At 42.1% G+C, this 25,546-nt stretch overlaps 1 protein-coding gene across 6 annotated transcripts in view; it reads left to right on the plus strand.

Moving 5' to 3' along the window:
- LOC119650395 overlaps positions 1 to 25,546 on the plus strand; it is a 30,612-nt gene that overhangs the window by 2,890 nt on the left and 2,176 nt on the right. For 2 of the 6 annotated variants that reach the window (XM_038053158.1, XM_038053157.1), the window contains exons 2-6: positions 8,054 to 9,369; positions 9,430 to 9,485; positions 15,325 to 15,830; positions 16,937 to 17,751; positions 17,933 to 17,988. In XM_038053158.1, coding sequence (XP_037909086.1) covers positions 8,149 to 9,369; positions 9,430 to 9,485; positions 15,325 to 15,830; positions 16,937 to 17,751; positions 17,933 to 17,988 — 2,654 coding nt within the window. In that variant the 5' untranslated portion in view covers positions 8,054 to 8,148. Of the gene's footprint in view, positions 1 to 8,053; positions 9,370 to 9,429; positions 9,486 to 15,324; positions 16,646 to 16,826; positions 16,883 to 16,929; positions 17,752 to 17,932; positions 17,989 to 25,546 lie in introns of those variants that run through there. The other 4 variants (XM_038053162.1, XM_038053159.1, XM_038053160.1 and 1 more) reach the window with 4 other exon arrangements.

Genomic DNA, 25,546 nt, shown 5'->3' on the forward strand with positions numbered 1-25,546 from the left:
GGTCCGCAGGCTTACCAGGCTTACCAGAATTAGGCAACAATACTAGCCTTTGACGTTACCATATCTTAGGAAAAATTCCATTCAACAGGCATGCTTCAAACAACTACGCACTCTACAAATATGTGGGGCGTCGACTTAATAGTCAGTTTAAGTGTTTTGTTTTTTATGCCATTGAGACTCGGTGCTTTGTTGTCTCCCAGCCTACTCCAAATCTCCACAATATAAACTCTGAGTAATTTTCAGGGAGAGATCAGGACATGTAATTTGTGGAGCTTTCAGACCTTTAAATCCTCCCATTCCAATCTTGAAGGCACTTCCGCATGGGTTTATATCGGCCTCTGCCTCCTGATCAATCCTTCCCATTGCTCTCAGTTAGGCCTTCTACTGGGGAGAGTATAGTATCGATGAGCTGCATCCCGTCACGATGCTCTTCGTGATATGGAAGGATATATCTCCGGCTCCCCCCGCCCATTAAGGCGTTTTTTTTTTTTCATTGAATTCGCATCAGGAGGTGGACCAAAGCCACTCAATAGTGTTAAACAGTATTTTTAAACTTTTCCTTACTTTTCGCCAATTGCGTCGCACAGCCTAGACACTTACCTCCGGCTCCACTCGCCCATTAAGGCGGTGATCAGAAATAAGGTTTCTTTTCATTGAATTCTCATCAGGAAAGCCAAAGCCATTTAGAAGTGTTAAAAAGTATTTTTAAAGTTTTCCTCACTTTTCGACCATTGCTATACACTTACCTCCGGCTCCCCCACCCACAATGCAGTCGGATCACCCTTTTCGGTAAGTATCAAACTGACCACCGTTAGTCAATAATATATACCTAAAAGAGATAAAACTCTCTTGCATTCGTCAGTGAACTTTCCCATTCTGTGTCCCATGCATTGAATTCAACGGCAATAACTTTAGGTCTTCGTTCTTTTGCGTCCAAGACCAATCTGTCCAACATATCTTCAATTCAGCCAATGTCAGGCGAATATGCCGTCTATTTTTGGCCACATGACCATAAACCACCTCTACTCCAGGATCAACTGCCCATACATTATTGTTAGGGTTTCTATAAGATTCTCTTATTATCGCGAGATCAGATTTTGAGGGACCCTACAGTGATTGAGGTTGATTTGGCTCAACCTCATTTTTTCATCGTACTTACCACCTCATGATACTTGCCGCTTCCGGCAATATGTCCGCTGCCTAGGGTCTTGTTTTCCTCGCACAGCATACATATGGGATCCTTGTTATATTGTGTTACAATGTGACTCTGTTCGTCTTCATCGTTCCGGCCAATCAACGGCACTTGTGCATGCTTTTTGCATTCGGTATTACGTCGCGGGGCTGGATCAGAATTTATTCTGCGCTCATGTCAAGATTCGTGTTCCTCTCGCGTTCATTCTTTCGGATGACTTCCTCCTGCCTAAGCTTCTTTCCGATGGCTGTAATCACTTTTTCAACTTCGGTCCATATCCCCTTGGATTTCACCATAAGCTCCATGATATTTTCGGGTGTAAAGTGCTCCCCGGTTGTAGCTTCTAATGTAGCCCTTTGGGTTTCGAATCTGTGGCAGTGGAAAAAAGACGTGCTCTGCGTCCTCTGGAATGTTTGCACACTGTGGGCAGAATGGCGAATCATCACGCCCAAATCGATACAGATATGCTCGATAGCCTCCGTGTCCGCTCAAGAATTGAGTTAGGTCGAAACCTACTTCGCCGTGAGGTCGCTCGATCCATTTCCGGATATCCCATATGATTTTGTGAGTCCAACGGCCTTTTTCTGACACGTCCCACTTCTCTTGCCATTCCGCGACAGTTTCAGCTCGTGCGAACTGTCGCCGACAGGCAGGAGATTCTCCGGTGAGGTACGTTCGATCGTAAAGTCGTTGTATTTCTTTCGCCAGAATCTCAATCGGGATCATTCCTGCTATCACGCAAGCTGCTTCATTAGGAATTGTTCTGTAAGCGCAACATGTTCGGAGTACACTTATGCGATACGCAGCTCCAATCTTTTTCTTATTTATTATATTTTCCAGTGCATCTGCCCATACTGGGGCTGCATACAGTAGGATCGAGCTGACCACCCTTGAAATAAGGAGTCGACGGCTCGGCCTTGGGCCACCTATATTTGGTAGCATTCTCGCAACCAGTGCTCCGATGTTATATGTCTTGGTAGCTGCACCCTCCACATGCAATCTGAAATTCAACCTCTGATCAATCATTACATCTAAGTACTTAAGTGCAGGCTTGGAATAAATTGTTTGCGTTCCAACTTTGATCTTCATGGCAGTCCACTTTCTCCGCTTGGTAATAAGTACTACTTCCGTCTTATGCTCTGCGAGCTGTAGACCAGCATTCTCTAACCAGGATTTAATCTCATAGACTGCTTCATTTGCATAGAGCTTGGCTTCCTCGAGAAGGCGTGCAACAACCGTCACACCAATATCGTCCGCGGAACCAATGGAGGCCACACCAGTAGGAAGCTCTAGGGTCAGTACCCCGTTATACATAATAATCCACAAGAGTGGCTCTAAGACAGACCCTTGTGGAACTCCGCATGTCGTTTGGTAGGATTTCATTCCTTCATCTGATTCGCATTACAGAGTGCTATCGATTAGGAAGTCGGCAACAATGCGCACCAGGTACTTCGCCAAGTCTAAGTTAATTAGGGACTCAAGTATTTTCCTCCATCTAGCGGAATTGAAGGCATTCTTCACATCAAGTGTAATCACTGCACAACATTTGCCCTCGTCAAGTGCGGTCTTAGCTGTGTTAGTTACTAGGACAAGTGCATCCGTTGTAGACCTCCCCTTTCGAAAACCGAACTGATTTTCGGAGAGACCGCCATCCTTTTCGGCAATTCGAATTAATCTGTTATAGATTACTCGTTCGAATAGTTTGCCAGTATTATTTAGAAGGCATATCGGCCTATAGAACGAAGCTTCACCCAAAGGTTTGTTTGGCTTGGGGACTAGAATTAATTTCTGCTTCTTCCATTGTGTAGGAAATATTCCTTCTTTAAGGCATGTGGTGAACGCCTCGGCAAACATATTTGGAGCTATTTTTACTGCTGCCTTCAGTGCTTTATTGGGGATGCTATCCAAGCCAGGTGCTTTATTTCCAACAATTTTATCCGCAGCTTCGAGGACCTCCTTTTCGCTTACCATGGGAACTTCGGCGGTGTCTATCTCGACAGTGGGAAGTTCAGCGGTACTCACATTCTGTGCGAAAAGATCCGTTACTATTTCATCAAGGAGAGTAGGGGAAGAGATCGGTGGGGAGCGTTTGCCTTTAACTTTCGATATTACGGTTTTATAGGCGCCACCTCAGGGGTTCGTGTCAGCTTCATTACACAGTCGGTTAAAGTGTTCGCTTTTATTTTTCATTATGGCCACATGTAGTTTCTTCCGAGCGTTTTTATATTCTTCATGTAATTGCTCGTATCCAGATCGGTTTCTATTTCGCTGACTGCGCCTTCTGGCCTTGAGGCAGGCCTTGCGGCATTCTCCGATTTCAGAATTCCACCAAAAGTTCGGAACTCGCTTCTGTGATACAACATGCCTTGGCATGGATGCGTCACATGCTCGTCGCAACTTCTCGCCAATCTGCAAAGCTTTATTTTCTGCGCTTCCTTCAAGCGCTGTATTTTGCTGCAGAACCTCTCCGAAAATCTCCTCGTCAAACCAATTAGCTGATCACCTTTCAGCTCTCGTCCGAGACCGTTTCATTCGTTTACCATGTCTGATTTCAAAAATGATGGCCTGGTGGTCGCTATGTGTATATTCGTCAATGACATACCACTGCAGATCCTTAGCTAAAACATCGCTAACAAAAGTGACATTTATCACGGAGCCCATTTCTCTCTTACGGAAAGTGTTCACGCGTCCAGTGTTAGCCACTACAATATTCAGACGAGAAAGAGCTTCGAGTAATAATAGTCCTCTTGCGTTCGTTTCTCGGCTGCCCCATGCTTCAGCCCATGCGTTGAAATCTCCAGCCACTATCTTAGGACTATGGTTGTGTGCGTCTGTTGCTAGCCTCTCCACCAAAGAGGGAAACTCCTCTGTCGTAAGGCTTGGAGCCGCATAACAGCTGTAAATAGATATTCCGCCTATTTTTGCTCTTAGTGAAGCCATTCTCGAGGATCTTGGTGGTTCCTTCTATGGCCCGATTTCCGCATGTCCATATCGCTGCCTTTGCGCTCTTATCCGCGACCCATACTCCACTGTTTAGGTTTTTGTACTGCTCGCAGATAATAGCAACGTCGATTTTGTTTTCCAATATCGTCTGGGAGAGCAGGTCCTGAGCCGCTTGGCAATGGTTCAGGTTTAGCTGTAGGAACCTCATTTGCGCATGGTGTTGATCGCCTTCCTATACACCGGACATGTGCTGCTGCCTGTGATATGGGCGCTGTCAATGTCATTTATTTGCCTGCAGAACAGACAATTGGGTTTTTCTTCGCAGGCTTTTGCAATGTGGCCTTTATTTCCGCATTTACAACTCAGGTCGGACCTATCGTGAACGCTAGTACATTTCTTCGCCACGTGCCCAAATTCCAAACACCTGAAGCATCTTTTCAGAGTTATCTGCTCTCGTAGTCGGCAGACGACCCAGCCAATCCGAACTTTACTGGCTGTGATAGCCCTTTTGGCCGCTTCAAGTGTTAGGCTTATGGACGCAGTTTGTGTGCCGCCATATGCCTTCCTCAGCCGTAGAATATCTCGCTCCTGGACCGACTGTATTCCCAACTGGGATCGTAGCGCTTGACAAATTTCTTCCTTCGTTGTGATCTCGTCCAAGTCTTTACACTCAATAACCACACGATTTTGACTGAGCTTCACTTCTGCTGCCTCACCCAGTGACGACTCGATTTCGAAGTCTTCTGGCTTGTTTTCGCCTGGTTTGAATTCCAGCAATAGGTCGCCCTTCTGTGTTCGCCTTATGCGGTTCACACTTTCACCTAGCTCCATTAACGAGGTGTCTGTTTTGACCTTGCGCAGAATATCAGCGTACGTAAGCTCACCTGTTTTTGTTATTATTAGCGCATCGGGCCTGCTTCTCTTCTGCAGCTTTTTCTTCTTTTCCACTTTAGTCCAAGTGGAACCTTGGTTGGAGTTACCGTCTTTCGCCGTAGGGTCTGGTAGTCTTTCGCGAATTTGCCGTGGAGGCGTTTTCTCCATTTTGCGTTTTTGGCTACGTCGAGGAGATTCCGGTTCCCCATTAGACTCTCTCGGTCTTTTACGGAGCTCCGGAGTTTCCTTAATAGTGAAGGGGCTGCCCCTAGATGGAAGCAGCACTCTAGGCGATGACTGCAGTGCTGCAGTTTCTCCCTGTTTCTTCCCTTCACTACTTTCTTTAGTTCTTCTCGTACTTCAAGATACGCAGCTCTAATAGCACGCACTTGGTCTTTATCGCGTGATGGACATTATGTCGAGCGTTTACATACTCCATGAGGTTTTTTATCATTGTCCCTAGCTTAGTTATCGCCTCCGGCTCACTACTCGCATCCTTAATCGAGGCGTGTTGGCTAATTTTGTGAGCAAGCAAGTAACCTACCGTAGCACTGCATTCCATAGTGTTTGTGAAGATAATAAGCTGTAATTTTTGACGAATAGTGGGATTCAAACCCAGGGTTGAAATGGAATTCTGGTGAATGAGTATCAATAAGTTATACGCAGCACTATACAAACAAAATTCAAAATGTTGATAAAAAATGTCCCGTCCTTACTCGGGTTTGAACCTGAGTCTCCGTGATCGACGGGCAGACAAGCTCGCACCACGTATATTACTGCCGTCAGTTTCCTTTTTAAGGTTTTTTATTCACTAGTCAAGTTTGTAGCCGCTAACACATTCAGTAAACGGCTAGTTAATATCTAGCTCAATACAGAGGGCAAACAAAGAAAATGAAATGAACAAAGAGAAAATTATCACTGAAGAGTCAATGAAGAATTTCTTGCAAAGTATTCAGATAATTATACACTTTTGTTTGTCACTTTCACCTTATTCACCAACTCTCACTGTTTTTGTTTTTTGTTTTGCTCACTGCTTCCGAAATTATTATTAAACACCAAATAGACGCGGAGCGTTTTAAAGTTCGCCTGGCTCAGTCGACTGTTGATGTCGGACCGACACTTGTGCATGCTGTCGCCAGATGTCCTTACAAGTGATACTTGAAGGATCTCTTTAAAGAGATCTGCTCTCTAAGGCGACAGACTACCTATTCAATAAAGACCTTCCCGATATCCATGGTTGTCGTCTCTGTGCCAGCAAGCGCGTTTCTGAGGTTTACAATGCCCCTGCAAGTTATGCAGCTTGAACTGCTCTACTAAGGCGGTGCAGATTTCTGCCTTAAACTCTATTCATACGATCTAGCAGCTATCGTTTCCAGCACGGAGCGTATCCAGCAAAGCACAGACGAAAATATTCATACGATTCAGCAGATATCGTGTCCAGCACTGTACGTTCAGAATTATTCCATACATTTACTATGATCCAGTACGGCGCGTGGCAAACACAGCACCGTAGAAGCCAAAAACACTCGTTTCCAGGCTTGAATTTTATGGTGGAAGAAAATCATTGTGCGCATCTCAGTGGGACTTTGTGCAACTATTTCGTTCTTGCATCAATGATTTCATCAATATAAACTAATGAAAAATGAATACATGTGAAATTAGTATCGACAAATGCAGCTACCATTCTTTCAGCATTCTTTCGTTAATTTATCCATGCTGATGATACATTCACAGCTGAAAAAGAAGGAAATTTGGCACAATGCAACTATCTTCGCTTTGCACTCTACACATGTAAACACTTTATATTTGCGAAAACTATGCTTACATTCCTGAGAGGTACATTTCGATATAAATTGGCCTCCAATGGAACAATTCCTAAAAAAACTCGTGCACATGCCTATGCTTCTTCATTTTCAATGGAATAGTTTTTCAATTTTCCTACTGGGATACCTTCCAGCACGAGTAAAATATTGTTTGTTGGATCGTATGAATACTCTCATAGTAAATGTATAGAACAAGTTCGCTGCTGGATCGTATGAATATAACTTCGTCTAGTTGCTTCCACTCTATAGCGATCTCATGCTTTGAGTACACACGGCAAAACTTTCCCCAAGTAAATTTTTTGACTTCACTGTGGAAGCTCTCGACTTTAGTCTCTTCGGACCTTTTCAGCTCCAGTATTAGATCATCCTTTCGTGCTCCGAATCAGGGTCTGCTTTCTTTCTTTTTATACTACCTGTGCTTGAAATGATGATAGTCTGGGAACGAATTCGCATTTTCTGCTTCTCCTTTTTAACTTCCTTGGTCCAGCGGTTACGAACTGTTTGATTGGATATCGACTGTCTTGGTGACGCCAGTGTTTTAGGCACTATCCTCCGCTATTTGTTGTATAGGACCTTGATGGCTCTCATTATATGTCTTCTTGCTTTGTGCTTGTCTTCGATTAATTCCGAAAATTCAACAATTTTTGCTCCAAGCAGTTCGGATTCTGTTCTACAACACGGAGTGACCTCCGGTTCTGCTTCCGCACATTTCGGGACGTGTAGGAAGCTCCTTTGGCCCAGGTCTCTTGCCGTCTTGGATAGTTTAGGAGATCTCATAATCATTGAGCTTCTCCTGAACGGATTCAATTCTCCTCGATCCTGAGAAGTTTCCTCTGACCTCCTACGCACGAATGTGGTTGGTGTTACTACGGCTTTGGAGTGCGGAGGCTGGATTCTTTCACGGACACATTCTCAAAAGTTACTCAACCGAAAAATTAAAAAAATCACCAACTTGCAACTATATGGTGTCTAGGCTCCGAAATACTCCTACCGATATCTGCCCAAAGAAAGTCAGCAATTCATTACAAATAACTGTAACCCATCACTCTCCTGGCAAATAACTGGACTGAATTTGATATTCGGTGTACATCTTGTATTTTTATTCAAAAAAATCAATTAATATCAAAAGTACTCTTCATGTACATGCATATATATTACACAAAATTTACAAATCATTGCACTTATTTTTGCTAATTGACGTAAAATAATTCCTCTTTTGCAGGGCTCGATGACGGAGACGCGGACGTATTTTTTGTAAATATTGGATCAGGTCTAAGTTTTTTTTACTTCAAGACAAAGAAGCTGTCCAAAGACAAAATGGGAGAACCAGTCCGGACAATCCACGACCTGGATACGAAAAGTCTTCAACATATATTCTCTTATCTAAGCCTCGTGGATAAATTAAAGCTAGCATTAATTCACCACAACGCCATCGACTTGATCAAAGATGCCCTTCACAATGAAACGTTCGATGCATTTGATATTCAAATAACTTTTTCGGCTCTAGAGGCAGAATGCATTCTAGCTTGCTATGGAGACTTTATAAGAAAATATCGGCATGTATCAACTTGTGAAGATGAAAACAGCATTGGGTTTTTGAGACTTATACCGGAATATTGCCAAAACCTGGAGGAGATTGTTCTCTCAGGACGTGAGTTAAAACCAAATGATGTTTATAGTCGATTACTGAGCGTTTCCAAGCATGTCAAAGCTCTAACCCTTCGGAAATGCATACTTGGAAACGCTTCCTGCTCTCTTCTATCGGGTCTTAGTAAACTGGAAGTTCTGAATCTAGAAGATAGCAAACTCACTGGGAAAGATTTAAATAAATTACGCAACCTCATGGATTTGAATTTGAAGAATTGTCGAAACTTTAAAGCGAGGAATTTCATCGAAATATGCAAATCCAATAAACTAAAGAAACTGAATATTGTAGGCCTGAAGCAATTGACACATGCTTGCATACAAACTCTATTAGACACTCAAGCGGACATACAAATATTGATTGTGGGCAACAAGTATTGGTTCAAAGATCCAAGCCGTATTTTTCAGCTGAAAAATTTACGAGAAGTGTCAATGATCAGTTGCTATGAACCAATTGCGGCAACTTACCTAAAAACGCTTGCTGATGAACAGAAGGAATCGCTTGAATGTCTAGAAGTAAATTTTGGAAACTCCTATCCAGAAAATGATGGGGATTTTTTGGAAACGAATATTATAAGTCGGATATGTGAATTTGGTAACTTAAAAGTGCTAAGCTTGAGAAACTCAGCTTTATTGGAAGACCAGCACCTAGTGAGAATTGCGAAGATGTGTAAACATTTGGAAATGTTGGATATTCACGGAACAGGTTTCCGAGATATTGGAATTATTAGCTCTGTGGAGCACTTAGAACGCCTGCGTTATTTGGATATTTCATATTGCACAGTAAAAAGGACCCTGTATTGTCGTTTGTTAGCAACTCGTCAAGAACAAGGATCCAGTCAACAACTTGTCGTTTATATTAAACCAAAAATGGAATTAGAAAGTCTGTTGATTGTAAGGCATCATCCAGATTTAAGTGTTGTATAATATTTTCATGTAGGTTTTCTTTTTCAGTCTGACGAGTATAAATCATACCAGCGTTTTGTTAAATTGGTTGTGGCCCCAATGAGGTAACTATTTGTTTTTTAAGGTGTTGTTAGCCCGTTTCAGATAAACGATAAAATTCGAATTTAGTTATGGTTTGAATAATTACATTTGAAAGTTTATGTATCCATTCGTTTAGTCTAAGAGAGATGATATTTAGGGCAGTTATTATTAGTATTATTTATAGTATTTAGCGTTGCCATTTTGAGTGTTGCCGCCAAAACAATACACTTTAGAACAGCGTTTCCATGAATTCTTACTTTTCTTTGAGCGCGATATTAAACCCTGCTGAAAATTGCGCGAATACTCAACTGGAAAATTAATTCAATAAAAAAATCTTTGGTGCGAAAATGCAATTGAATTTGGGCCTTGAAGCGTGTTAGAAGACTTCCAAGCCGGGAGGATACCCTTCAGTCTCTATATTGTAGGAGGGAACGTGTTTCGCATTGCGCTCGTTCGTGATTATTACGCTGATTTGACTCAGATACTAATTCATATCTGAGTCGACTGGTATCACGTGTTCGGAGAGTATTGAATTTTTGTCCACCAAAATCAACTCTTGCTAAGCTATGACCGCATTTATAGGAGGAAAACCTGTGATCAACCCCAGCACCTTGGTTGACTTCGTTGTGGAATAGGTTGTTCCTTAAGACCTTTAGTCCTTTATGAGGATAGGTCATTCGGCTTTAGTCTTTCCAGTCATCATCATCATCAACGTAACAATGTATTCGCAAGTCCTTACACAGCCTTCATTTCGAATGTAGCAGCGTGCTCGGATGGCACGTAACAGACAGGTGTTGCGAAGGATTGAAGCTTCGGAGTGAGAGTGGCGATTACTTTCAGATGCTGCTTCCATATAACACGGAACAGCTTGATCTTGGTGTTGAATTAACTTCATTTCTAGATTTTAGTTAAGGAAGGGAGCAAAAGTGGATATATCACTGTTAATGCATCGGGTGACATCCAGTTCGGTGCAACCGCCGGCAGAAACCATGCTTCATAGATATACAAATTGATCGATGCCTCCTATGTTTTGCACATTGATGTAGATAGGGGGAGTGCAATGACCCGCCAGATTGAGAACCCAGGTTTGGTTGCTGCTTATCTTCAATTTAACTCTACTTGCGTCACTTTCCATATCCTGAGCTATTGGGGCAAGGTCCTTGACCCGGTGAGCAGATGTGGTCAGCGTAGTCGATGTGTTCGAGGAAAGATGTCATAGTCCATTGAATATCGCTGAGAGGTTTTACCTCGGTGCAGCCCATGACATTTTGACATCATATGTCGCTCTGATAATAGCTATTAGCTTCTCCAGACTGTCCCTTCTGCGTAGAGTACTCCAGATACATTCCCTGCTCATGCTATCGAAAGCATTCTCGAAATGGAGGAAGAGCAGATGAAATGAAGATCTAAATTCCGCGCACTGTTTTAAAATGATCGGTAGGGTGTTGATGTGGTCAATGTAAGAGGATCTGGAGTAGATACCAGCTCGCTCTTTGTCGATGAAGCTTTCGAGATGTTCTTGAATGCATTTCAGGATTGTTTTAGATATTATCTTTGCGACGGCCGGGGGCACGCAGATATCCTTCCAAATGCCGCACACAAGCTTACGTAAGCGACCATTATCTCAGCGCCTCTCTTACGCACATCTAGAAGAGAACTCTTAAATCTACTGATGAGCGTAAATCGGCCAATCTGATTGCTCGTACCGAGTCGGCCAGGTGGCCTTATGGGAAGTACTGTGCTCGAACAATGTGTCACCAATGACGAGGCGATGGAAGCTGTAGAAATCCACAAACCTCCCACAATTATCGTTACGGTCGCCAAGACCGTGTTTCTTCATCACATGTCCTATTAAAGCGTGGTTATATCCCACCTTGGCGTTCAAATAACCCCTCACGATCACGATGTCGCTTATAGGAAGCCTCTTCTGAACTACGTGTAATTTATCGTAGAAAGCATCCTTCTCCACGATATGGAAGTCTCCGTCATAGCAGAGGAAATTGTGACGCTTCTTTAACCCAAATTGGTATCTTGCAGTCAGAATCCTGCTAGAAACCGGCTCCTAGGTCAAAGGACCTGCGGCAGGTGCCAGGGACAACCCGACACCAGATTCGCATCTGCTTCCACTTGGCTTTCCAGAGTACAAAAGCACATTGCCCTCCAGAATCTAGAGTAATTATTGAGTACTCCTGTTGAGGGTTGGTGTGGTCAGTCCTTTTGGTTGTTCTCTATTGTTTTCAATGTTAGTGAGTTCTCATCAGTGCGAATTACATGTCCACACCATATAAGACACTTCTCTCGCGATTTTTCCACGATGGGTGGAATCCCATACCGATTACTGATGTCCTTATTTCGGATGTAATCATAACGGGTTATGCCATTGATCCAACGCAATATCTTCGCTGCATTGATGCTTCTCACGGTGTTCCTCCTTTCTTGTTCTATTTTGGAATGATTGTACTTTTTGCCAATCTGATGTTGTCCTGCCCTCCTCAATAACTCACTGAGCCAGAATGATGGTTCAAATTTTTCCAAAGTTGCGATGTCATCATGTATTGTTTTCACCGATTTTATTCGTTTGATTGCTTCTTCAAGATTTGTGGCACTGGCAGGTTTAATTACTTGTGGAAGTGGCGGATGAACAAATTCTTGCGTTGAAATCTGCTCAAAGTATGCACGGGCATGTCCGGTTTATCGTAAAAATTGCTCTGGTAAGAGTGATTGGCATTCCTATAAATTTACCAATTGGCGAGAAACTTATGATAGAGATAGATAGATCAAGTATTTGGGTTAGTAAATCGCTTATCAGGCTTGGTGGCATGAAGGGCTGCATAGATCGCTTTGTGAATCGTATTTTTAGTTTGATTACATCTTTCTCCGACGTTCGTAATGGTCGGCAGTCGCGTAAGTGAAATCATTTTTCTCTTTCCGCACGGAATCGTCAGGACAACTAGTGCGCCCCTTGTACGTTGTTTTGAGCGGTGATTTGACCCGCATGGAAGCAATTAACGGCCGATGATGATGGGAGATGTTAGAAAATGGCGGCGTCTTATGAGAATCCGGTCGATTCGCGTTTTGCTGTTCCACTTTTAAAATGCAGGAAGATAAAATAACCATGCATTGACTAGTATAAGTTCATGAGTGTCAGCAAAACTGACAAAACGCTCGTCACCCTCACTAGGTGTGCAGCAGCCTCAACCTTTATGACACCAGATGCCGTCTGTCTTCTCACTGACGTAACTATTAAGATCACCAACAATGTGGATGTAGTCATCTGTCGTCATAAATATTTTTCCAAAGTTATATTCGTCACGAGTTACATTTGAACGTATGCTTTAAGTGTCTTAGAGCATTCTAGACGGTGATGGTTCTCTAGAAGGCCCCGTTCAAAAGCAGGGTTTGTTCTCTCAAATGCATGGTCTGGATACAGTCGCGAGGCTTCCAAATCCTCATCCAGCGTATCAAGCCACCATTATTTCGGCCTGCCTTTTGGTCGCTCACCATCGACTTCGATGTTCAGACGAATCTTGGCGAGTGAATTCCCGTTAGCACGAATGATATGACCATACCATCGAAGGCGCCTCTCTCGTAATTTTTCCACAATCAGTGCAACCTCATATCGATTGCACATACCCCTACCTCTACCCCGGATGTGATCAAGGCACTACCCCAACACAACATCTTCTTCATTACGATGAGACAGAGACACGAAGCGATTTTGATACTCCCGCCACAGTTCAAACTTTACTTTTCGGATCGTGGTAGAGCAATTGAACTCAGCGTACGAGTTCTTCTGGCACTAGGTATTGTCGTGGAGCATACCAGATGAGTGCGTGTGGCACAGGGTCCAGGGCTTGATTCAGAGTTATTTGAACCATCTCACGAATACTGTTGTCAAGAATGCGATCACATGGATGGACAGTAACTGGGTCGGATGGTAATTTGAACCTTCTGCTGGACTACCTTTCTTTTCCGATATTGGAACTGTGCAACTGAATAACCCGATTGAAGAATTCACTGGGACACAGTGGGTACCAACTTTTAGCTTTCCATAGCTCAGATGTGATGTCGTCGTTCTGTTGCTTTTCCCGATTTCACTCGTTTTATTGTTTCCTCATTTTCAGTGGCGCTAACAGATGGAATTGGTTCAAATGTCGGCAGTGCTCATGGAAGTGGAGGGTGAACAATTTCTTCAGTTAAAATCTTTTCAAATTATTTTCGTCGCGGGTCATCGGTCGGCAAACAGGTTACCGTTTTTGTCATTAACGCGACAGAAGTGTTCGATATTCTGTAAAGAAATTTGTAATGGACCGCTCGGGTAATAGCGATCGCTTTTTTTGCTTCCCGATTGGCATTCTTGTAAATTTGCCAATTGGCCAGCGTTTTACGGTCGAGAAAGTTGTGGTAGAGGCGTTTTTTTTTCATGAACCTTGATTTGAAGATCGTCATTCGAAAGCCAAGTATCTTGGTTGATGAACCGCTTACCTGGCTTGATGACCCCGAGGGTTGCATAGGCTGCTTTGTGAATCGTGTTTTCAACTTGGTTCCACGATTCTTGCACATTCATAATGATTAGTAATCGCGTGAAATCATTTCTTTTTTCTTCTCACGAAATCGCCACCTTTTAATACGCCATGGGTAAGTGCGTTCCTCACGCTGTTTTACCGGTGGCTTGATTCGTAGGACGGCAATCAACGGCTGATGTTGAGGTGCGATGGTCTCATAGAGAGTGACTTTAAAATCAATGACGGTGGTACAATTTCGGCGTCTTATAAGAATAAAGTCGACTTAGATTTGTTATTCCCACTATAAAATGTAGGAGGATGAGACAATCGATTGATGAACCATGCACGAATATTCATAAGTACAAGGTCATGGGGGTCCGCAAAATTGATTATGCGCTCGCCACCCTGATTGTGCGTATTCCATTTTACCATTTGTATTTGATTTGTCTGCCTGTCTCGGGATCTGTTATCAAGACAGATCAGGTAAAATTTATCATAGTGGAATAACTGCAACTATACTTTATTTATCTCTTTTCCTGATCTCAGCATTTTATTTTTGCTTTACTGAGGGTAGCACAAAGTACGTTGCCTCAGACCCTCCTTGTTTGCCTGGGAACAGCATGCTATGTAAATAACATGGGAGAGCTAGAAAGATGCACGAATACTTTGCTAGAAACCACTATGTTCTCGGGACTTTTCGTCACCGTTTGAGCCGTTTATAGTTAGGAATCCTCATTAAATTTTCGTCCTGTTTTTATACAGTTAATATTTTCACGCTAGTTAGTTCAAATTTTAACTATGTTATAGCCGCATATTTTCCCAAGGGAAAAACTGCAGTTTCAGCATCCAGGCTTTTAGTGGCCTCATTTTGGATTCGAATCTAGGGTACGAGGCTCAGATCGACGTCACAATATCGTAATGCTGACCACGTTGTCCCCTAGTGTTCCATTACGCTCTTGAGTGAAGTACTCTAACACGCTTCGAGGTCTAGATCCAAATTAGATTGTTGCATCATTGATTATTATAATTATCGGATGGTTATTCAATAATCGCAAAACTTACTGCTCTCGCACTGTTATTGATTCATATGCCTCACATAACGTGTACAAATACCCTAGCCCGCGTACTGACGTGTGGGAGTCATTTGCTCCTCAAATAGTGCAATCCGTAATCAAGTCGATGGAGGGATGAACTCACATCCTCAATCAAAAGATTATTTGTTTATTAAGGCCCGCATTTGGAAATTTGCGTCTGACCTGAACGAAACCGTCATCTATTTTTGCCTTTAAATGAATATATTACGAAACGCTCACTGTCTTTGATCTAAAAAAAACTTATTTTAAATCTCTTCTTTCAGATTGAATAATGAAATCAGCATCTTAGAGCGTTTACAGCAGTTGAACACAACTCATCCGCAAAAACATCAATACAGGGAACTTCGCCGTCGAAGATTGAATAACCGTTTTGAAACTTTACACCAGAAAGTCTCACTACTCAGTTTGGATGAAAACTCACTTCACCATATAATACAATATCTGGACCTATCTGAGAAGCTGACACTGATTCTAATTAACGAACACTTTTGCAGTGTAGTTAAACATTTTCTGCATAAAGATTTCGTTGTTTTTGTTGAGATTATATCGAATTTCACAGTGAATGAGGCACGCAAGATTTTATCGCGATGTGGTTCCATGATGAAGCGGTTGTATATACAAAATCCAGTTTATCACTTAGATACCGAATACTATGACTTAATAGCGGAATTTTGCGTAAACTTAGAGGAGCTTCTCTGTGAAGATTTAATTGGCGTATCCAGCCTGGCATCTATTATCAGAGCATCATCTGGCACTTTGGAAATTTTAGGCCTCTACCGCTGTGAAGCTTATGAATCAGTTGAGATGGAAATAGCAAGGGCATCGAACTTAAAAAAATTGTCCCTAATAGGCAACGATTATGTTGGGTCTCATATTAGCCAATTAAGAAAATTAGTGGATCTTGATTTGGCTTGGTGTGAGAAGTTTCGGCCTGAACACTTTATTACCATTTGTAGAAACAATCGCTTGGAGAAACTAGCAATCCGTGGATGCACGGCGTTAAATAACGAAGCGTTTTCTGTGTTGTCAGAAACACAACATCATTTACAGAAACTCAAACTTGGCGGAATCTACGTGGCATCGAATATTTTTACTATAGCAAATCTTCCAAACATTATAGATATTAGAGTGACTGATATTGCCGCTCAGGAAATAATTCAATGCCTAAATGCCTTAATCAATCATAGAGCTGCGGATGTACAGTGCCTTGGGATACAATGTTTAGATGAGCCGAAAATAACAATGCTTCCGACATTACGAAACAGTATTTTGGAGTTCCGGAATCTTAAATTTATTTGGCTGTCATGTAGTACATTTGTAAACGATGCATATTTGAGACAAATTGTTAAGTCGTGCCCACTTTTGGAAGCTCTTGATTTGTCCTTCATTTATGATCTAACGAACGATGGGATACTATATGCCATTAAACATTTAAAACATTTGCAACATCTCAATGTAAAAGAATGCCGCCAACTAGATGATATTCTGACACTGTATCAGGAGGTTTTGAAAATCAAAGTGCAGCAAGTGGATGCGCAAAGTTTAGTCTTATATCTGGATCTCCCTTGTGACGGACTTAAAGAGGTAAGAATAATGAATATTTTGCATTATATTTGATTCAAAAGAAGCTCTTTAAGGTTTATTTTCCACTTTGCATTGTAGTATTACCCAAGAATACTTTCGAGTAAAGTTTTAGAATACATAATTGATACGAGATGATGATCCTATAAGTTTTCATGGCAATACTCGTATTATTTCGTTTCAGACAAAAGAATATGCTGTTATGAAAAAGTACGTTACAATACTTAAGGACCGCTTCAGGTGAGAATAATTACATTATGTAGACATTTACCATATAATAATATAAAATTTTAGGCCTCTACCGCTGTGAAGCTTATGAATCAGTTGAGATGGAAATAGCAAGGGCATCGAACTTAAAAAAATTGTCCCTAATAGGCAACGATTATGTTGGGTCTCATATTAGCCAATTAAGAAAATTAGTGGATCTTGATTTGGCTTGGTGTGAGAAGTTTCGGCCTGAACACTTTATTACCATTTGTAGAAACAATCGCTTGGAGAAACTAGCAATCCGTGGATGCACGGCGTTAAATAACGAAGCGTTTTCTGTGTTGTCAGAAACACAACATCATTTACAGAAACTCAAACTTGGCGGAATCTACGTGGCATCGAATATTTTTACTATAGCAAATCTTCCAAACATTATAGATATTAGAGTGACTGATATTGCCGCTCAGGAAATAATTCAATGCCTAAATGCCTTAATCAATCATAGAGCTGCGGATGTACAGTGCCTTGGGATACAATGTTTAGATGAGCCGAAAATAACAATGCTTCCGACATTACGAAACAGTATTTTGGAGTTCCGGAATCTTAAATTTATTTGGCTGTCATGTAGTACATTTGTAAACGATGCATATTTGAGACAAATTGTTAAGTCGTGCCCACTTTTGGAAGCTCTTGATTTGTCCTTCATTTATGATCTAACGAACGATGGGATACTATATGCCATTAAACATTTAAAACATTTGCAACATCTCAATGTAAAAGAATGCCGCCAACTAGATGATATTCTGACACTGTATCAGGAGGTTTTGAAAATCAAAGTGCAGCAAGTGGATGCGCAAAGTTTAGTCTTATATCTGGATCTCCCTTGTGACGGACTTAAAGAGGTAAGAATAATGAATATTTTGCATTATATTTGATTCAAAAGAAGCTCTTTAAGGTTTATTTTCCACTTTGCATTGTAGTATTACCCAAGAATACTTTCGAGTAAAGTTTTAGAATACATAATTGATACGAGATGATGATCCTATAAGTTTTCATGGCAATACTCGTATTATTTCGTTTCAGACAAAAGAATATGCTGTTATGAAAAAGTACGTTACAATACTTAAGGACCGCTTCAGGTGAGAATAATTACATTATGTAGACATTTACCATTCCTTCTGAATACATTCATATTGACATTGGCTTTCAAGTCTTTTTTTTTTAAATCTTCCTAAATTCATGATCAGGAATCTTGCTTTTTATGGTAGGAATAAATTATCGTTATAAAGTTTGCTATTGTCTATCAGGAGCATTTGTGGGATTATTTTCTGCCTCTAAATCCGCCCTTTATAGATCTTGCATAATATATTTTTTTCCTGTATTTATCAGTCTATTAAAAAAGATGAAGACCGAATATTAGTAAGGCAGTCGTTAAGCTTTTGTGTAAAGTGTGCTACGCTTGAAAAAACATCCCATTTCTATATTTGCTCAATTAGTTTCACATACCAGTCTTATTGTTATTAACTTTATTTTTATTCTAACTTATTATAGCGTGTGTGTGTTTGAGGTGGAGAAGAGGCAAAGCCTCTGAACACTCAGCCTTTATTGGTCCATTGTACTCGATTCCCCCGTCTAATGGAATATCCCGAATCCGTTTATGTATCGCAGGATTTCCGTTAGTGGATGTGATGCTACCCGCCGCAGTTGGAGCACAGGTCCATTGTACTCGATTCCCCCGTCTAATGGAATATCCCGAATCCGTTTATGTATCGCAGGATTTCCGTTAGTGGATGTGATGCTACCCGCCGCAGTTGGAGCACATCAGCACCAAAAATCTGATGTCTGATGCGTGCATAGGCGGGGCACTCACATAGAAAATGTTTCGTCGATTCCGCCTGCTCATTACAGGATGGATACCTATCATCTTGGATAATTCCTATTCCGAATATATGCCCAGTTGGTGAATTATGGCCAGTCGGCATGCCTACAATACTTCTGCAAGTCTTCTTGCTTTTCGCCAGGATAAACTTTGCAGTATGTTTGTTTGGTTCTGACAGGAAAAGTTTGGTGTGTCTAGCAATATTAAGGCTTTGTCACCTGCCATTATCGGAAGCTTGTTCCCAGTTTTTGATAGTAGCATCAGTCAATGCTACTGACCCCCCAATTGCTGGTTCCGGTCCGGGCATGGGGAAAGTTGAATCCTCTTTTGCTAAGGCATCCAAAATTTCATTTCCCTCTACACCACAATGACCAGAGTAATTCCACCGTATTGAATCCAGAAACAGAGTTCAGTCGGTTTCTACATTCCTGAACGATTTTTGACGTGATCAAAGTACTACTCAAAGCCCTCAATGCAGCTTGACTATCGCTACAGATTACGATGCGCCTGCCCTTTAACCTTTAAAGGAAAAGCCCACTACTCGTTTTTATTCGAGAGGTAGACTCCTGCTTTCGAACGATTTTCTGGTTTTGAGCCATCGGTGTAGACGATGTCAGTATATCCTGACACGCATTCTTCTGGTTCGTCCCAGTTTTCTCTTCGCTTCAAGAGAACTTCATAATAACTCCATATCTTCTACCAAACAGATATATGGGGATCTAAGAATCGGAAGGCATTGCGAAAACTAGATTCTAGAAACTAGAACTCTTGCAATGTTCTGTGCTTCCCACGTCAATTGTTTTCCCATAGATATAATCTTTGGTCTTTGAGGTGCTCTCATTGCAATGCTCTGAATAAACAAATCTTAGGGCTGCAAATTAAGTAATGCATTCAGAGCTGCGCTGGATATGGTGTTTATGGCACCGGTAATACCCAGACACACAGTTCTTTGCAGTGTGGCTAGCTTACAGCGAAAACTCTTTCGTTTCAGCTTAACCCACCACGCTACGGATGCATAAGTGAACATCGGCCTAATGATAGCAACATATATCCACATTACTACCTGAGGTCTAAGTCCCCATGTCGGGGCAAAGGTCCGTCTACACAGCCTGTAAACTGTGGAAGCATGTTTCATCTTTATCTCTACAAGTTTGTTCCAAAGAAGCTTCTTGTCTAGAATAACTCCCAGATATTTCACTTTTTTGGAGAGTTGAAGGGTTGTACCCCTCATCTCTGGAATGCAAAGACCATTCAGTTTCCTCCTTTTTGTAAATAATACCATTATGGTTTTATTTGGATTTACTGAGGGTCCATGCTTGAGACTCCAATTATCAATCAAATTTACGGCGCTTTGTGTATTTCTACACATTCCGAGATTTCGACCAACAGCTATCACAGCCACGTCATCCGCATAAGCTTGAACGTGTATTGGCAGATTTTGCAGTTCGCATAGTTATGAGTTGATCAACATACTCTACAGAAGAGGGAATGGCACACCTCCTTGAGGGCACCCCTTCGGCGTTTCCGTTGTTAGGTAGCGATCAACACCCATTTCAGCACACAGCAATCGTTGCGTTAGTATAGCGTAGATCCACTTTATTAAAGTTTCGTCAACACAATGCTGTCTGGCGGCATCACAGAGCTTTTGGAAGGACGTACAGCCAGAAGCTACTTCAATGTCCTCGAACACCCCCATCGCGTGTACTTACTCTTCAGAGTTGCATCCTCTATCTTTGAAACCAAAGAAAGAAGAGCAGACTCATAGGATTTTCCACGTTATTATTATATTATATTATATTAAAAGCTAAATTTTTGGTGCCGTGTTATACTTTTTTTTGTGAATTTTGGTGTTTTTTCACGACTTCTTCATTGAATAAAAAAAAACTACTGAACGAATTGCAATTATCCTAGTTTGCGGACTGTAGAAATATGTTTTGAATAAGTCTTGAAAGATTTCGTTGGATAGATTTTGGGCTATGGTGGCAGCCGATTTTGAACATGCAGTTTCGAGAAAAACGCATTTAAAAAGTAGAATGCGATTTTAAGCCATAAAATCTTAACTGACCATTAATCTGCTATACCTAATCCATAGACCTTAGGTTTCTTGAAGAAACACATGTACAGCCTTGGCTTCAATTTTTGTCCTCTTAGCGAAGTCATTCGAACGTCATTCGGATCGATAAATACGAGCTTTATTACGGCCATCGACATAAAGCTGACATGGTACTTATCACGTGCTTAACACTATCATTTCCGAATGACTCCGAATATCAAAAAATCACTTTGCCCATATATTCTACACTATATCTAGATATATTTGATGCCGAAAAAAAAATTCGATCCCGCGGATCCCCTTAACGCCTTCTCGCTCAACCAGTCTCTCCAGACATTTCAGCGAAAATGATGTTAAGCTGATTTGCCTGAAATTCTTTCGATTTGAATAGTCATCTTTCCCAAGCTTCGGTATGAACACTACCTTCACCTTCTGCCAAGAGGAAGGCACGTAGCCCAGAGCAAGACATCCTCGAAAAATATTTCTTAGAAGTTGCTCTAAGTGCTTTATACCTTCCTTTAGCATCGGCCAGGTGCTTTGAAGTGTTCAAATGATAGTATAGCAGCATTTGTCTTTCCATTGGTAACAACCGCTCTCGCAGTGTCCCAATTCCCCTTGCAACACCTTCTAGAAGTCCCCCTTTTACCTCCAGTTCCTCACAATTCGCTCTAAAAGACTCTCGTTTCGAAAGTTTTACGAGCCAGTTTCGGAAGTTTAGTCAGTCTTCATCTTTATTGCCACGTTAGTCTCGGGAAATAGGACAAGCCTCTTCAAAGTATGCTAAAAGTGTGCGATTCAGAGTTTTCAATTGATCTTCTATCGCCAAAAGAGTCCTTGGTTTCTAAGAAGTTCAATGAACTTTGTCCAATCGTTTTCCTAGGATTCCGTCTTTGTATTACAGGCTGTTCGCTTGCAATAGTCAGACTAAATTCGAAGTAACAGTGATCTGAGAGTGAGACTTCATCTAACACTCGTCAGTTTCTAAACAACTCTAACAACTTTGAAGTGCAGATTGGTAGGTCAATTACTTCACTTCTTCACTTGGAGGCGCACTCTACGTTTGCGGTCATCAGACCAGCTGAAATGATAAAATCAAACAGCTTCTCCCTTCTAGGATTGCATTTGCTACTGCCCCATCAAATATGCTGAGCGTTCGCATCACAACCTATTAAAAGTTCAAGACCATTTGATTCTGTATATACTACCAGATCCGGCTAAAGCTTCCTTCTGCCGAGCCTTCCTCTCCCGTATTTTAGAAGAGTTAGACAACAGTGTCACCGACAGGTCGGCCTTAGTCAGATTTCCAGTTCCGCCCATTAAAGGAGTTGCTGTACGATCGTTTTTGGCTGACCGCGCCGTAGACACCGGGTGTAAGTTTTCCACTGAAGTGGAGAGCCTGTCTTCCACAGATTTCTCCGTGGGGGAACATCAATTAGGCGAGGGCTCCAAGATCCGTGCCGCGGCCACGACCTGATTTCTCAAAGTCGCGGGTGGATTCGAAGTTTGTGACTTTTTGGAGATTTACAATCCTTTGTTTCCATTTTCATGTGTTTTTGGACACCCTTAGTGTAGTAGTAAACTATCATAAGCTCCCCCACCACGACAAGATGACGAGGGGGAGACTTATTATAGCACTTCATCAACTTCTTCCTATTCTTAGTGCCAATCCAAAACAAAATTCGAATAATTTATTAATATAGATCTGATGGACGTCTTTTCCTCTCTCTTGAATACAACTCAATTTGACTTTGAAAAAAGGAAAACCCTCCTTTTGGGCATGCGTCCCTCCCAATTAATGTGTGCAGGAAGAAATTCCTTGAGTATGCGCTGCAATCCAGTGGAGTGAAAAGCCGACCTAATGTCGAGTACAGGATCACTGGAGAATCTCAGGTTCTCCCAGTATACTAGCTATGTGGAACTTGTAGCCAATTCTTCGCGGTTGGTTTTTCAGAGACCAAGTAGAGAGAGTGGCAGGACTTGCGAACAAGAACGGGTTATCTACCATCCCAATTGGATTGCGGGTGGTATGCGGTTGTCCGTTGGCATTTAAAACTGAGGACTTTGCCTAACTGCGAGAAAGGAGAGGTCGAACCGTGTTCCTTGTTTAGTGTTTATATTTGTCGTGGAATCCACTTTCGACAAATAGCTTCGGCACAAGATTATGCGGGAATGTCTTTCATAGGTCTTGCTTCACGCAGGGGAAAATGGTTGTTTTTTTCTTCACATGTTTTGTAGTGTCTGGTCCAAGAATTAGTATCCTTGTTCATGGATGGCCAGAAATACTTTGGGGCGACCACCCGATTCGTTGTCCGGATGTCTGGGTGCGCTAGATCGTGAATGACGGAAATCAGCCGGAATATATGGTCCTTTGCCTGCCTTGTCTGAGGTCTGACAGCATATATTAGATGTTGAGCTGAAGATAGAAAACTCCTTAAATGTGTATTTGGAATTGGTCCTGGAGCCCTAAAGGATTGCCTGGTCCTTTTACGTCTTCGTGATTGCCGAAAAATAAGAGGTAGCGGGAGTTTTAATCTCTGCAACACGTGGCAAAGCGCCAGCAACTACGGTATCCTTTCTAAAGAAATGTTGAATGTGGAAAGCTCATGCGTCGAAGAAGATGCTTTGTCGGCCAAAAGTGAGTGGTTTACGCTCCATGAACTTTATAAACGGCCTACCTCCAAGGGAATACCGTATTCATTTAATTGAAAGGTATGTGGCTAATAACTCACAACCGTAGGTGCTGAAGTTCCGTTGAGCTGGGGTCAGCTGCTTGGAAAAGAAACTCAACGATTGCTAGGTTTGGTTCACCTTTTACGACAATCTCTGAGGAATGGGCAAATACGCCCACGGGTGCATCTTTCTGAGGAGTAGGTGTTTGCGACTACGCCTTCAGGCGGGAGCTTTTGGTTCTCGGCCCAGATAAGTAAGCTTTAAGGATCGGATGGTGGTGGATAGCTTTGGTTAAGAAACGTCGGTAGAAGTTTAACATGCTCAAGAACTTCTTATGTTTCCGGATAGCTGCGTGATTAGAGCACAAGGCTGTCGTACGGAAAGTCGCGGTTCGAATTTCACTGATGGCAGTGGGATTTGTATCGTGATTTGACGTTGGATGACAGTCGACTCAGCTGTGAATGAGTGAGTGCCTGGGTCAAATCAAAGTAATAATCTTGGGCGAGTGCAATGCGGACCACATTGCCTCCTACAGGGTACCGTAATCCTGTAGTGTTCCGTTACGCTCTTGAGTGAAGTGCTCTAACACACTTCAAGGCCCTGATCCAGCATGGATTGTTACGCCAAAGATTATTATTATAAGAACTTTTTAGATCCTTATCTGTTTTCGAAAACGGGAGGTTCGAAATCAATTGCACCTTCACTGGGTTCAGTTGGATGGGAGGAGGCGGAGGAATCTCACCCGTGGTTGAAAGAGTTTGCATTTCTCAACGTTGATTACTATACCATTAAGGCTGGAGATGTTACAAAATGCTCGAACTCAGAGGAAGGCGCGACGTCACGTAAATAAAGGAAACAGAAGTGGAGGTTTCGCAACATAGAGTGGATGATTTTCTGAAATTTTTGCGTCGCCTTGCACAGTCCAAAGGTCATTCTAGTGAATTCGAAGAGTTGGAAAGTGTGCATGTTGCCACTTTCGGAATGTCTTCGGGAGGTGCAGAGCTTTGATGACATTCCTTGATGAAGTTCAAGATTGAGAAAGTACGGCAGTTTGCGAAAAAGTGCATGCCAGTGGAATGGGGTAACAGTCTGGGCACTCAGACGTCTGTAATCACCCCAAGGCCTACATTCGCCATTTGGTTTAGAGACCATGTGAAGTGGCGAAGTCGAGCAGCTGTCTGAAGGTCTGCAAATTCTTTTCTTAAGAAGTTTTTTGAACTGTTTCCGTGCAACTGTGAGCTTCTGCGGTAATAGCAGACGCATGTTAGTAAAGAAAGGAGAACCAGCAGCGTCGATGCGTAGATTAACCTTAACGGACTTAGAGAGACAACGTTTGACAGTGATGCGGTGATATTTCTCAATGATAATGGAAAGAGAGTTGGGACTTCATTTTCTGTGGGCACTTTGTACGTCTGGGGAGCACTTCATTTTCGCATGTCCACTTGGTTGCGATTGCGCTACTCAAATATAGGTGCTCCGGGTACTGGGGCTCGCGAACACCGAACGGTCCAAATATCGTAGGACCGGCCGACAATTCACTCAGAAATGACGTTTGGCAGACATAATTGTGTCTGATGGTATGAAAGCCCTAATGCCCTTTTTGGCCGCTGTACAAAGCCATTCCGAGTTTATGGCAGGGAGGGAAAAAATCTGTAAATGTCTTGCTTCAGTCACTTACGTCCTCCTTCACTTTCCTTTTCCCACGCTCTAGTACGTAGCACGGAACCCTTGATTAATCCAAAACAATGAGTCTCCCTAGCAAATGAGAAGCAACTCCTTCCGAGTGCATCGTTTCAAAGCCACCAGCACACAATTTAATTTTCGATTCTATCTTGAAATCACGCAAAAATCAATTCAAGTCTAAATTGACGACTCTCAAGGTTACCAATCTTGAGTTTTCTATACCAATCTTATTGTTATCAACTTTATTTTTGAGAGGCGCTGATATCGGCTTCGAAAGGGAACATCATCCGATAATCGCTTACCTTTGCTTTGGTGTTATGTCTGCCATTTCTAGCAGGGTTGGACCATTTTTATGATTCAGCCGTCGCTCGACAGTGGTGGGACTATTTTGCTGATGGGACGGCAAATACTC

Source organism: Hermetia illucens, chromosome 2 (genome assembly GCF_905115235.1).
Source record: "Hermetia illucens chromosome 2, iHerIll2.2.curated.20191125, whole genome shotgun sequence".
Lineage (NCBI taxonomy): Eukaryota > Metazoa > Arthropoda > Insecta > Diptera > Stratiomyidae > Hermetia > Hermetia illucens.